Consider the following 12,273-nt stretch of genomic DNA (forward strand, 5'->3'; position numbering starts at 1 on the left):
ATTGTGGTCTCTCCCTTTGCGGAGCACAGGCTCCGGACGCGCAGGCCCAGCGGCCCTGGCTCACGGGCCCAGCCGCTCCGCGGCATGTGGGATCCTCCCGGACCGCGGCACGAACCCGTGTCCCCTGCATCGGCAGGCGGATTCTCAACCACTGCGCCACCAGGGAAGCCCCAGTGAGGTAAATTTTGTTACTCAAGATCACACCATTAGTAAATGGTAGACCCCAGATCTGACATTAAGGATTTCAGGCCCATAGATTATTGTGCTCCACAGAAACAAAGCCTTTATTTACAAAGAATTACAAAATGCCAAATAGCTCACTAAACAGAAGGTGTATTTATGTTTACAAGATTTACATTAATCCAAGTGACTTCTCAAAATGATAAAGTTACAAATTTTTTAAAAATTCATTTATTACTGCATTCTGAGCAGAGAATGATACTATTTAGACAGTGTGTTGAAGCAATAAGCTTCTCTCTTTTTCTAAAGACATATTATCTATTAATACTAACTAATTAAGGGAAACATTCAATGAGAAACATTTGATTAAGGTAAACAGAAATAAATATCTTTTAAAAATATTCAGGGCTTCCCTGGTGGCGCAGTGGTTGGGAGTCCACCTGCCGATGCAGGGGACACGGGTTCGTGCCCCGGTCCGGGAGGATCCCACGTGCCGCTGAGCGGCTGGGCCTGTGAGCCATGGCCGCTGAGCCTGCGCCTCCGGAGCCTGTGCTCCGCAACGGGAGAGGCCACAACAGTGAGAGGCCCGCGTACTGCAAAAAAATAAAAAATAAATAAAAAATAAAATATTCAGAATGCTTTAGCATATGCATTTAAAAATATTCTATATTTTTGATTCTTAAAAACTTACTCAAGAAGTAGAAATATCTGAATTTCAGATTGTACAATGCATTCTGAAAGAAATACTAATTGCGTTGTTTCCATTTACAAGTTCTTTAATTCACAAACAAGTTGTTAAATTTGATAGAAGAAGGCATTTTATATTTCATTTGGTGTGCATGTATTTGGACTGAGAAATATTTCCTCACTTTCTTTAAGTACAAAATTATAAGTGCATAATGGTGGTCTGTGAAAGAGAAAAAGAGAGAGAAAAAATAACTATTAGTAAAACAGCAAATTTATTTTCTTCTCATAAATATTGGAATACCCTATGCCTGTAACTAACTAGTTCTCTAAATGCAGAGAGTTGAGATAAACCTCTGGTCATGTTTACTCCATCTCATTTGTCTACATAGGGATGAATAGACACAGTATTTGTGAGAAAGAAAAATTTCTCTGTGCTTCAACATCTTCTCTCCTTGCTGCTTCACTGGAATACTTACATTGAATGGGAAATATTTTTGGATACTGAAATAGCTGAAAACTGAGCTCAACTCTTAGCGGCTGGGCCACTGCTTCTACCGTGATAGCCACCATGGAAGAGTTGGGCTGAATTGCACAGACAATTTTGCCAAATATTGTAATCAATCCTCTGCCACCTGCTAAAATGGAAATAATAACATTTAAAGTGTTCTATATCTTGGAGAAATTGTGTATTTCGTATTTGAAGGTTTCTGAGAAGTCACATCACTGTGGTGAATCAGGCATCTTGCCTCATAATTTATCTTCCTGTTAATGTCTTGAAAACTTCAAAAAAGCAATCAACTAGAATAAGCAAAGATTGGTCAAAATTCAGGAAAGGAGCTAAAGGAAAAACTGGTGTAATAAATGGAAATTTCCTGTATCAGCCATACTAACTTAGTCCAGGAAAAGGGAGCAATTCAACTGCACAGGTGCTCGTAGTTCGCCTTTATTTGACATATGCACTGCTCTAGTTCAAGAGATATATTGCTCTGTGTCTCCTTCTAGCTTGATTAAGACATCATTGAACATATTTTTAAAATATCAACAGTATTGTTAGGTTAAATTCTTCCATTTAATTTTTTTTTTCTTTTCTTTTTTGTACGCAGGCCTCTCACTGCTGTGGCCTCTCCCATTGAGGAGCACAGGCTCAGGACGCTCAGGGTCAGCGGCCATGGCTCACGGGCCCAGCCGCTCCGCGGCACGTGGGATCTTCCCAGACCGGGACACGAACCCATATCCCCTGCATCGGCAGGCGGACTCTCAACCACTGTGCCACCAGGGAAGCCCTAAATTCTTCCATTTTAAATCGATTTCCTATATCTGCTAATATTTGAAAAGTAATAAAATATGAACATATTCATCTTTAATTCTAAAAGCTGATATAAATACTACAATATTTTCCACTTGAAATAATAAATGCATCTAGGAATTTTAATTTTAATAGTGTAGAAGTAAATATGAAATGACAGTACCTCAATTTGATAAGATTCTGATTCTTAGATATTAGCAAAAGTAGCTTTTTGTTAAATTGTCAGAGTTCAGAACATAATCGAAAAATCAGATATAATCCTTTCTCCATTATTAAGAAATAAGTGGGTGCTTCCCTGGTGGAGCAGTGGTTGGGAGTATGCCTGCCGATGCAGGGGACACGGGTTCGTGCCCCGGTCCGGGAGGATCCCACGTGCCACGGAGCGGCTGGGCTCATGGGCCATGGCCGCTGGGCCTGCGCATCCGGAGCCTCTGCTCCGCAGTGGGAGAGGCCACAGCAGTGAGAGGCCCGCATACCGCAAAAAAAAAGAAGTGGAAGAATGACTTTACCACTTCCCCTAACAAACACATATATACTTATGTCAATTTTTAATCTAGCCTGTTACAGCCTTTATTCAATGAATGAGCCTTCAGTGTTATGGATATCCCTGATCCACCTAAGTTTTAAGTTGTTATCGTAGGACAAGGGTGTTATTAGACTTATTAATAAATTACCTCAGTCATTAAGTAATTGTTCTATTCAGATATTCATAATACAATATTATGGCAAGTGTGCTCTTATTTTCTACAAAAAAATAAAAGCTCATAACCCTGTTACCATTGAAATATGTTCAATATAGTAAATGTATATTTTTATTAAATAGTCCACATTTTACAAAGCCTCTGCAAGCATTACAAAACAGTTTAGTCAGGTTCATTATGCCTACCAAAGTTAAATTTTACCAAAACATATGAGAAAAATTAATTTTCTTTGTTTTTACATTGTGAAAAGCCTATCTGGTTCTACTGCCAGGACTCTGATTTTGAGATCATTTATCCTATGTTATTAATAGTTCCTTCTCCCCGAATCAAAATTTTTAAACTCTATAATTTAGAAAAAAACTATGTGATATATGTTGACCTATCATAGGAAGAAGACTATTTAGTGGATTTTTTAATTTAAAAAAAGAGCACTGAATATTGCATTTCTAATGCTTTGTTTACCACAAATTAGCAGACATGCGCACAGTACATTGATAAAGTATAAACTTTTAATAAAAAATAATAGAAGAAGTCCAAGGGTTAAAAAAATCTAAAATTCAAATATAATTAGCTTTTAATTTTAATCCATATATATTCTACCAAATTACAGGGAATAGACATGCTTCTTTATTTGAAAAAGCTCCCTAGGGCTTTTGTACAACATATCACCACATCTATGCATCTAGTATTTTTAAAACTTAGGATAAGGTTCCCAGCACTAACAAAGGTGTCTGTTCCTACCTGCCAGATGATCAGGTAAAAAGAATAGAATGGTCTTGCCTCAGTAGTGGGGGTAATTAACCCTAAACTTAGCACTACTCCAGTCATGCCTAAAACACCTTGAAGGCAGGACCTGAAAGAATCAACCTGTTTAAAAGTAACTGAACAGCATCTTGAGAATAAACCTGAAAAATATTTATAAGAATACAAAAATATGGAGCATCTAACATGATAAAATACACAATGTCTGGTGTCTAATCAAGAATTACCAAGCGTGCAAAGAAGCAGGAAAATGGAACCATATGAGGGTCAACCAATCGAAACCACCCGAGAACTAGCATAGATGTGAGAATCAGCAGACAAAGATATTCAGAGTTATTATAACTGTATTTCATATGTTCAAATAGCTAGGTAGAGACATGAGATATTAAGAGATTCAAATTAAACTTCCATAGTTGAAAACTATAATATCTGAGTTGAAAAATACTCTGGATAGGATAAATATCAACTTAGACATTGCAGAAGAAAAGAATAGTGAACTTGAAGACACAGCAACAGAAACTATTCAAAATAAAATGTAGGGAGTAAATTAAATTTAAAACTTCACAGGGTATCAGTGAACTGTGGGACAACTTCAAGCAGCCTAATAAACTTGAAATTAGAGTCCTCAAAGGGAGAGGAGAGAGTAGGGGCATAGAAAAAGATATTTCAAAAGAAGTTAAAAATTTAGATAAAATCTGATGAAATCCATAAACCTATGGATCCAATAAGGTCAACAAACACTAAACACAAGAGATATGAAAAAAAAATTCCAAAAAGCCACATCGAATCGAACTGCTTAAAATCAGTGATAAGGAGAAAATTTTAAAACCAGCCAGAGAAAAGAGGCTTATTTTCCTCATAGGAACAAAGGAAGGATAGAAATATATTTCTCATTAAGATCAATGCATGGTCCAAGACTGTACAGCAACATTCTTAACGTACTGAAAGTAAAACAACAACAACAACCGTCAAATTAGAATTCTATACACAGAGAAATTATGTTTCAAAATAAAGACATCATAAAGATTTTTCCAGACACGCAAAAGTTGAAAGAATTCACAACTATCAGATCCTACAAAAAAATCTTAAAGGAACTCCTTTTGTTATAAGGTAAATTATACCAGGTGGAAATACGCATCTACATAAGGGTTAGAAGTGCACCAGAAATGGTAACGATATGGAAAAAATATATAAGACTTTTCCTACTGATTTATTTATCTTTAATGGACATAACTCTTTGAAGAAAAGTGATACACCATATTATAGAGATCTTAGCATATGTATAATTAAAATGCATACCAACAACAGCACAAGAGAGAAATGGAAGTATACTACTGTAAGGCTCTCATGTAATATGTAAAGTAGTAAAACTCACTTGAAGGTACACTGTGATAAAATAAAGATTATAATATAAACCCCAAAGAAACCACTAAAATAATCAAACAGTTACAGATAATAAACCCACAAAGAAGATCAAATGTAATCATAAGACTCTTCAATTTACCAAAAGAAGGCAGACAATGAGAAATTGGGAACAAAGAACAGATGGGACAAACAGAAAACAAAATAGCAAGATGATAGATTTAAACCCAAATATATCTACAATTATGTTAAATTTAAAGATGCAGATACCCTCAATCAAATGGCAGAGGTCATCAACATCATTTGTCATTTGAGAAATGCAAATTAAAACCACAGTGAACTACCTCTACACAAGTATTAGAATAGCAAAAATAAAAAACAAACAACAAAAAACCTGTTGAAGGTGCAGTTTTTGGTGTAAGAGAGCAGTGGAACTCTGATAAGTGCCGGTGGGAATACAAAATATACAGTCACCTTGGAAAACAGTCTGTCAGTTTCTTATAAAGTTAAACATACACTCACAACATGACCCCACAATCTCTCTTCTAGGTGTTTATCTAAGAGAAATGAAAACTTACATTCACATAAAAACCTGCAGGCAAATATTTATGTTGGCTTTGGTCATGGACAGATATCAAAAATTATGAACAAATTATATTTCCTCCAACCGGTGAATGGATAAAGGAACTGTGGTATATCCATACAATAAAATACTATTCACCAATCAATTCCACTGATATAGGCAACAATATGGATGAATTGTCTAAAGCTAAGTGAAAGAAGCCATACTTATGGGGCAACATACTATATGATTCCATTTATATAATGTTCGGGAAAAGGCAAATCTAGGTGCAGAGGTTGTCAGAGAGTGGGCATGGGGGGTTGAAAATAAAGGGACAGCACAAGGCAGTTTTTATGATTGATGGAAATGTTCTGTATCTTAATTGTGGTGGTGGTTATACGACTCTATGCACTTAATAAAACTCATAGAACTGTATACCAAAAAGTACATTTTACTTACTAAGTAAAGTTTTTAAAAGTAGATTTCGTTCAACTTTTCTCAGGAAGTCATCCAGGTACCTCCCCTTGAATATTCCTCTCAGTCCCTAAGTTTGAAAGCCTAGTCCACTGGAATAGCTCAGAACTATGTTGTTTGTGTAGTCTCTATCATAGTTTGTTACAGATAGCTAATTACTGATTGAGTAGATACACAGTTTAGTCTGGACCATAAGGCATCATATTTTTATAACTCACATTCCCAATGATTTGGCAGTGCTAATTCTCATTAATTGCACATTATCTGTATGGACAGATCTAAATGGGAAAAGCAACTAAATGGTTACTGCAATTATCTAGGTAATTAAACTTAAAGCACATATTTCATCCAAGCATCTGTTAGCATCCACAGCCAACAGGGAATGCTAAGAGTTTTGTTAACCACCCACAAAATGTATTTTAGGTTTTTTTTTTTTCCCTGAGGAGAAGTAATTGCATCTAAATTTAGTGAATTTTCATAAGATTTTACATAAAAATTAAAATGACACGCATGCTTATTTTTTTTCTCTGTGGCCTATCCCAATGACTTTACCGCATTTCTTACTTAACCAATGAAGGAGTTGTATATAACATTTGTCTGTGTAAAACACGATTAAGGAGACAGTGAATCAAATATAATAGTGGACATACCTGTCTGCCTTTACACTTTCTTTTCCTCTTATAAGTGACTTGAAAAAGAGAAATAAATGGAGCAACCTATGACTGTAGGGTCACTGACATTCTGTGTCAAGGTGTGAACATCATGTGGTGAGGTAAAAGATTTGAAAATGTACTTTCTATGAATATAAAAAAGGCACTTGTTTAAAGTGCAGATAGTTGTCTATACATTGATAGTGTTTATGAAAACCAAAAATTGGGGAAAAAGTATTCAACATAAAGGAAAATCTAAGTTGAATATTCTACAAAAGATGAAATACATTGAGTCATTAACTTACAGTTAAAAAGAGAAAAATTGCTTATAACCAGGTACATGATGTTGCACATCTCCAAGTCCAATGTGGTCACATTATTATCGATGTGAACAGTGACCCTTGAAGCTATTACTGTAGTGAATAAGCTGCATGATTCTACACAAAAAGCCTGCTTATAATTCAATGTAAATAATTAAATTCATGATTCAACTGTAGCATGTGTGATTATAAGTAAGTATGACAAAATATTAAGTGTTACCTCTTAGTTGTAGGATTATATATGAATTAAATTTTCAAATGTTCCACAATGGGAATAATTGACTATATTAATTAGTGAAAAACTGTTTATTCCTATAAAAAGAGCAGCAACTAAAAGCAAAGAAAACAACAAATGAAAAAAGCCAAGAAAAGTTTGGCTTCGAGTCATTGTGAAGGCACTTCTCAGCTGAGAAACCTTAGACATGTTATAAAGCCTCTGAGTTTCTGTTCCCTTACTAGAAAAACAAAGAAAATACTTAACTCATGGAGTTGTTGCAAAAATTGTAAAAATAGCATTTGGGATGTAGTAGATGCTAAATAAATTTAACCACTATAATTCATCTTGAAAGAAGTTCACTAATATTAAAACAACCTTCTCTAGGATATCCTTTTAATGCCTAAATCTTCAAAGAAGTCATCAATCCTTTGTATACAATAATGTTTCCTTAAATCACATGCCTCACCCAAAACATACATCTTGGAAAAAAACTAAATCCTCCTTCTTATATACTAGTTCCCTAAAGGAGAAGTTTAAATTGAGTTTAGAGCAAATAACTCACAAGATAAATTCCACTTATGAGATAAATTTGCAATCAATGCAGATTTCTTTTTCTGAAGTTCTTAACTCTGCTGAGAGTCTTCCTATATCCCCCAAAACTCTGATGGGTGAGGATTCTGATGACTATATTATAAGAGTGGGAAGTATGGTAGAAATGAATAGAGAGTTTGGATAAGAAGTTTACAAAGTATTAATGAATGGAACTTTTACAAAAAGGTAGGAGTGTTTTTATGGTTGGAGAATGTGACATAGTTTCACAGAATTATTGGGAATAAAGCATTTTATTGATGAATTACTTCAGCAAAGCAGGCCGATATTTTTCATATAATTATGGGCTTGGCCAGTCTATTGCTTGAGCTGTGTATTTATAGATAAAAGGAGGTATAAGAAGAGTTAAATTGGGGACCAACAAGAGAAGGGAATAAAAATGAAACGAAAGGTTTGCTGCTAACTGAGCATCTGCTATGAGCCAAATGTATACTTCACATATATAATGTCACTGAAAACATATGGAACATATTGCAAGGCAAATATAGAAAGAAAAGCAACTATTTTGTGAACACGGGTTGATTGTAAAATGCATTTATATTTATATATTTATTTATATAATGTACTTTTTATCAAATTTTGTTAAGATTTATATCAATTATTGGGTATTTATATAACAGTAATTGTGTCTTACAGTATAGTTAGTGAAAATATATGTGCTGTAGTTTTTAGGATTATAACCTGAGATTTCTTGCTTACATTGTCCAATTATACAATTACCATTTAAAATTATGTCACAACTTTAGGCAAATTAAAAAGATAATCACTTAATTATCAAATATTTTTTTAAAATTTATATCACTGCAACAAAATTTTAATCTAAGATAAATAATTTTAGAAGTAGAATACGAATAAAATATCTTGTCCCTATACGTGGTAGATAAAACATTGAATTTCTAGAAATATTTAGGTATAGTAACCTCTGTTCAATACTCTAATGGTATACAAAAGAAGCTCATTTCCAGTCAACTTAAAACCTTATTCTTATATGAGGCATAGTTTACATTACATATAGAAACACACAGTGGCTCTTCACACTGTTGACATTGTTTGGAGTTCTTTATCTCTGTCACCTCTCAACATGACACAGACCTAGAGCACCATTTGAAGACCCCCAAGAAAATGGGCTGTGGAGAGTGAAGATGGGGGACAGGCTTCAGAATGAGTGAACAAACTTTGTAAAAATGTAAAACAGTTTTGCCAAAATCGTTACCTTTAAACGCCCTTCACAATTCTAGCGTTCCAATCCCCACATTCTCCCAAAGTACCCTCGGCCTTTTAACTGGGCAGTTTAAAAGACAAAAAATGAAGTGTTAATGACTTCAGCACAAATAGTGTAACTGTAAATCGGTTTTCTGAGGTTACTCTCTAAAGACAGTTCTTTGTCTGTTCTTAACCAAATACTTAACGCTCATTAAATCTAAGCTTCATGTATAATGTTTTCAAAAGAATATTGAAACTATTTAATGAAGTGAAATACTAAATTAACAAGAGACGTTACCATGAAGTAAGTAAAGCATAAAGGCCAAAGCTACAAAATTATAGATTTAAATGTTTAATTAATTTGAAAAAGGACAAACGTCTAAATTTATACATAAACCCTCATGATACTGGAGTAAATTATTTGAGGAGTTACTTCAATGTTTAATCTCACATTGTCTTGTAAGTCACAATATTACATTATAGTCATTCAGAACTATAAAGATACCTATTTAAAAAACTTAACTTACCCCCAAATTGTTTGAAGTATCCAGACCCTGAAAGATCTGAATTTGAGTGCTCTAGCTTAGCGATTCATTTATTGCTTTCATTCCAGGTTAATTGTGTCATCCAGTCAGAATTATATTTTTTAGTTACATCAATATTTAACTTTAGTAAGATATATTACAAGCCAGACAGTCAATGTTTAATGAATATTTTGCTGACTTATCAAAATATTTTCAGTCTGGCTGTAGTGGTCTGTTATTTTTGCCACCAAGCATCTATCCCTTTCGGGTAATATTACTCTCATCATTCTTTACCCCACTCTCAATCTATAAACTTTGGATGAACTTGATCCCATCTTGTCTCAGAGTTAAGCATAAAACACTGAAAGAACTTGCTTCCCTGGCCAAGCAGAAGAATATAATTCCCCAAGCACAGTGTGAGGTTCAGAGATATGTTCTTGCCCAATCAAAATCGGTGAGATGCGGTGGGACCTTAAAACTTATTTTTTTCCCCCCGAGGGGTGTGAACTTGAAATCAGGTAGGTATGATAGTTACCTATCATAATACCTATTACCATCATAGTGTTAGCTGACACATGCATCACATCACATCACATAATTACCATTTAGTTTCTGGTGAGAGCATTTAAGATCTACTGTATTAGCAACTTTCAAGTATATAATACAATATCTGTTAACTATAATCACTCAGCTGTACATTAGTTCCCCAGAACTTATTCATCTTATAACAGGAAGCCTGTACCCTTTGACCAACATCTCTTTTCCTCCACCTCCCAGGATCTAGTTAACCACCATTCTAGTCTCTCTGTCTATAAGTTCAGCTTTTTTTAGCTTCCACATGTGAGATCATATAGGATTTCTCTTTCTCTGACTTATATCACTTAGCATGCTGTGCCCAAGATTCATCCATGTTGTCACAAACTGCTAGATGTCTTCTTCCCTGTGGCTGAATAATATTCCATCACACACATACACACACACATACACACACACACACACACACACACACACCTTCCACATCTTCTTTTTTTCTTTTTAACATCTCTATTGGAGGATAACTGCTTTACAATGGTGTTGTCAGTTTCTGCTTTATAACAACGTGAATCAGTTATACATATACATATATCCCCATATCTCTTCCTTCTTGCGACTCCCTCCCACCCTCCCTATCCCACCCCTCTAGGTGGTCACAAATCACCGAGCTGATCTCCCTGTGTTATGCGGCTGCTTCCCACTAGCTATCGGTTTTACATGTAGTAGTATGTATATGTCCATGCCACTCTCTCACTTCATCGTAGCTTACCCTTCCCCCTCCCTGTGTCCTCAAGTCCATTCTCTACTAGGTCTGCATCTTTATTCCCGTCCTGCTCCTAGGTTCTTCATGACCATTTTTTTTTTCTTTTAGATTCCATATATATGTGTTAGCATACGGTATTTGTTTTTCTCTTTCTGACTTACTTCACTACGTATGACAGACTCTAGGTCCATCCAAGACACTACAAATAACTCAATTTCGTTTCTTTTCGTGGCTGAGTATTCCATTGTATATATGTGCCACATCTTTATCCATTCATCTGTCGATGGACACTTAGGTTGCTTCCATGTCCTGGCTAATGTAAATACAGCTGCAATGAACATTGTGGTACATGTCTCTTTTTGAATTATGGTTTTCTCAGGGTATATGCCCAGTAGTGGGATTGCTCGGTTGTATGGTAGTTCTATTTTTAGTTTTTTAAGGAACCTCCATACTGTTGTTCTCCATAGTGGCTGTATCAATTTACATTCCCACCAACAGTGCAAGAGGGTTCCCTTTTCTCCACACCCTCTCCAGCATTTATTGCTTGTAGATTTTTTGACGATGACCATTCTGACTGGTGTTAGACGATATCTCATTGTAGTTTTGATTTGCATTTCTCTAATGATTAATGATGTTGACCATTCTTTTTTTTTTTTTTTTTTTTTTTTTTTTTTGTGGTACGCGGGCCTCTCACTGTTGTGGCCTCTCTCGTTGAGGAGCACAGGCTCCAGACGCACAGGCTCAGCGGCCATGGCTCACGGGCCCAGCCGCTCCGCGGCATGTGGGATCTTCCCGGCCCGGGGCACAAACCTGTATCCCCTGCATCAGCAGGCATTCTTTCATGGGTTTGTTGGCAATCTGTATATCTTCTTTGGAGAAATGTCTTTGGAGAAATTTAGGTCTTCTGCCCATTTGGGGATTGGGTTGTTTTTTTCATATTGAGCTGCATGAGCTGCTTGTAAATTTTGGACATGAATCCTTTGTCAGTTGCTTCATTTGCAAATATTTTCTCCCATTCTGAAGGTTGTCTTTTCGTCTTGTTTATGGTTTCCTTTGCTGTGCAAAAGCTTTTAAGTTTCATTAGGTCCCATTTGTTTATTTTTGCTTTTATTTCCATTTCTCTAGGAGGGGGGTCAAAAAGGATCTTGCTGTGATTTAGGTCAAAGAGTGTTCTGCCTATGTTTTCCTCTAAGAGTTTTATAGTGTCTGGCCTTACACTTAGGTCTTTAATCCATTTTGAGTTTATTTTTGTATATGGTGTTAGAGAGTGTTCTAATTTCATTCTTTTCTATGTAGCTGCCCAGTTTTCGCAGCACACCTTATTGAAGATGCTGTCTTTTCTCCATTGTATATTCTTGCCTCCTTTATCAAAAATAAGGTGACCATATGTGTGTGGGTTTATCTCTGGGCTTTCTACCG

General features: G+C 35.6%; 1 protein-coding gene across 1 annotated transcript in view; it reads right to left on the minus strand.

The window, feature by feature from the left end:
• Positions 1–999: 999 nt before the first annotated feature.
• Positions 1,000–12,273, minus strand: part of LIPI (lipase I) — a 53,492-nt gene continuing 42,218 nt past the window's right edge. Inside the window, exon 9 of the mRNA XM_059065639.2 lies at positions 1,000–1,087. Coding sequence (XP_058921622.2) covers positions 1,000–1,087 — 88 coding nt within the window. The remainder of the gene's footprint in view (positions 1,088–12,273) is intronic.

This window comes from Kogia breviceps, chromosome 5 (assembly GCF_026419965.1).
Source record: "Kogia breviceps isolate mKogBre1 chromosome 5, mKogBre1 haplotype 1, whole genome shotgun sequence".
NCBI lineage: Eukaryota > Metazoa > Chordata > Mammalia > Artiodactyla > Physeteridae > Kogia > Kogia breviceps.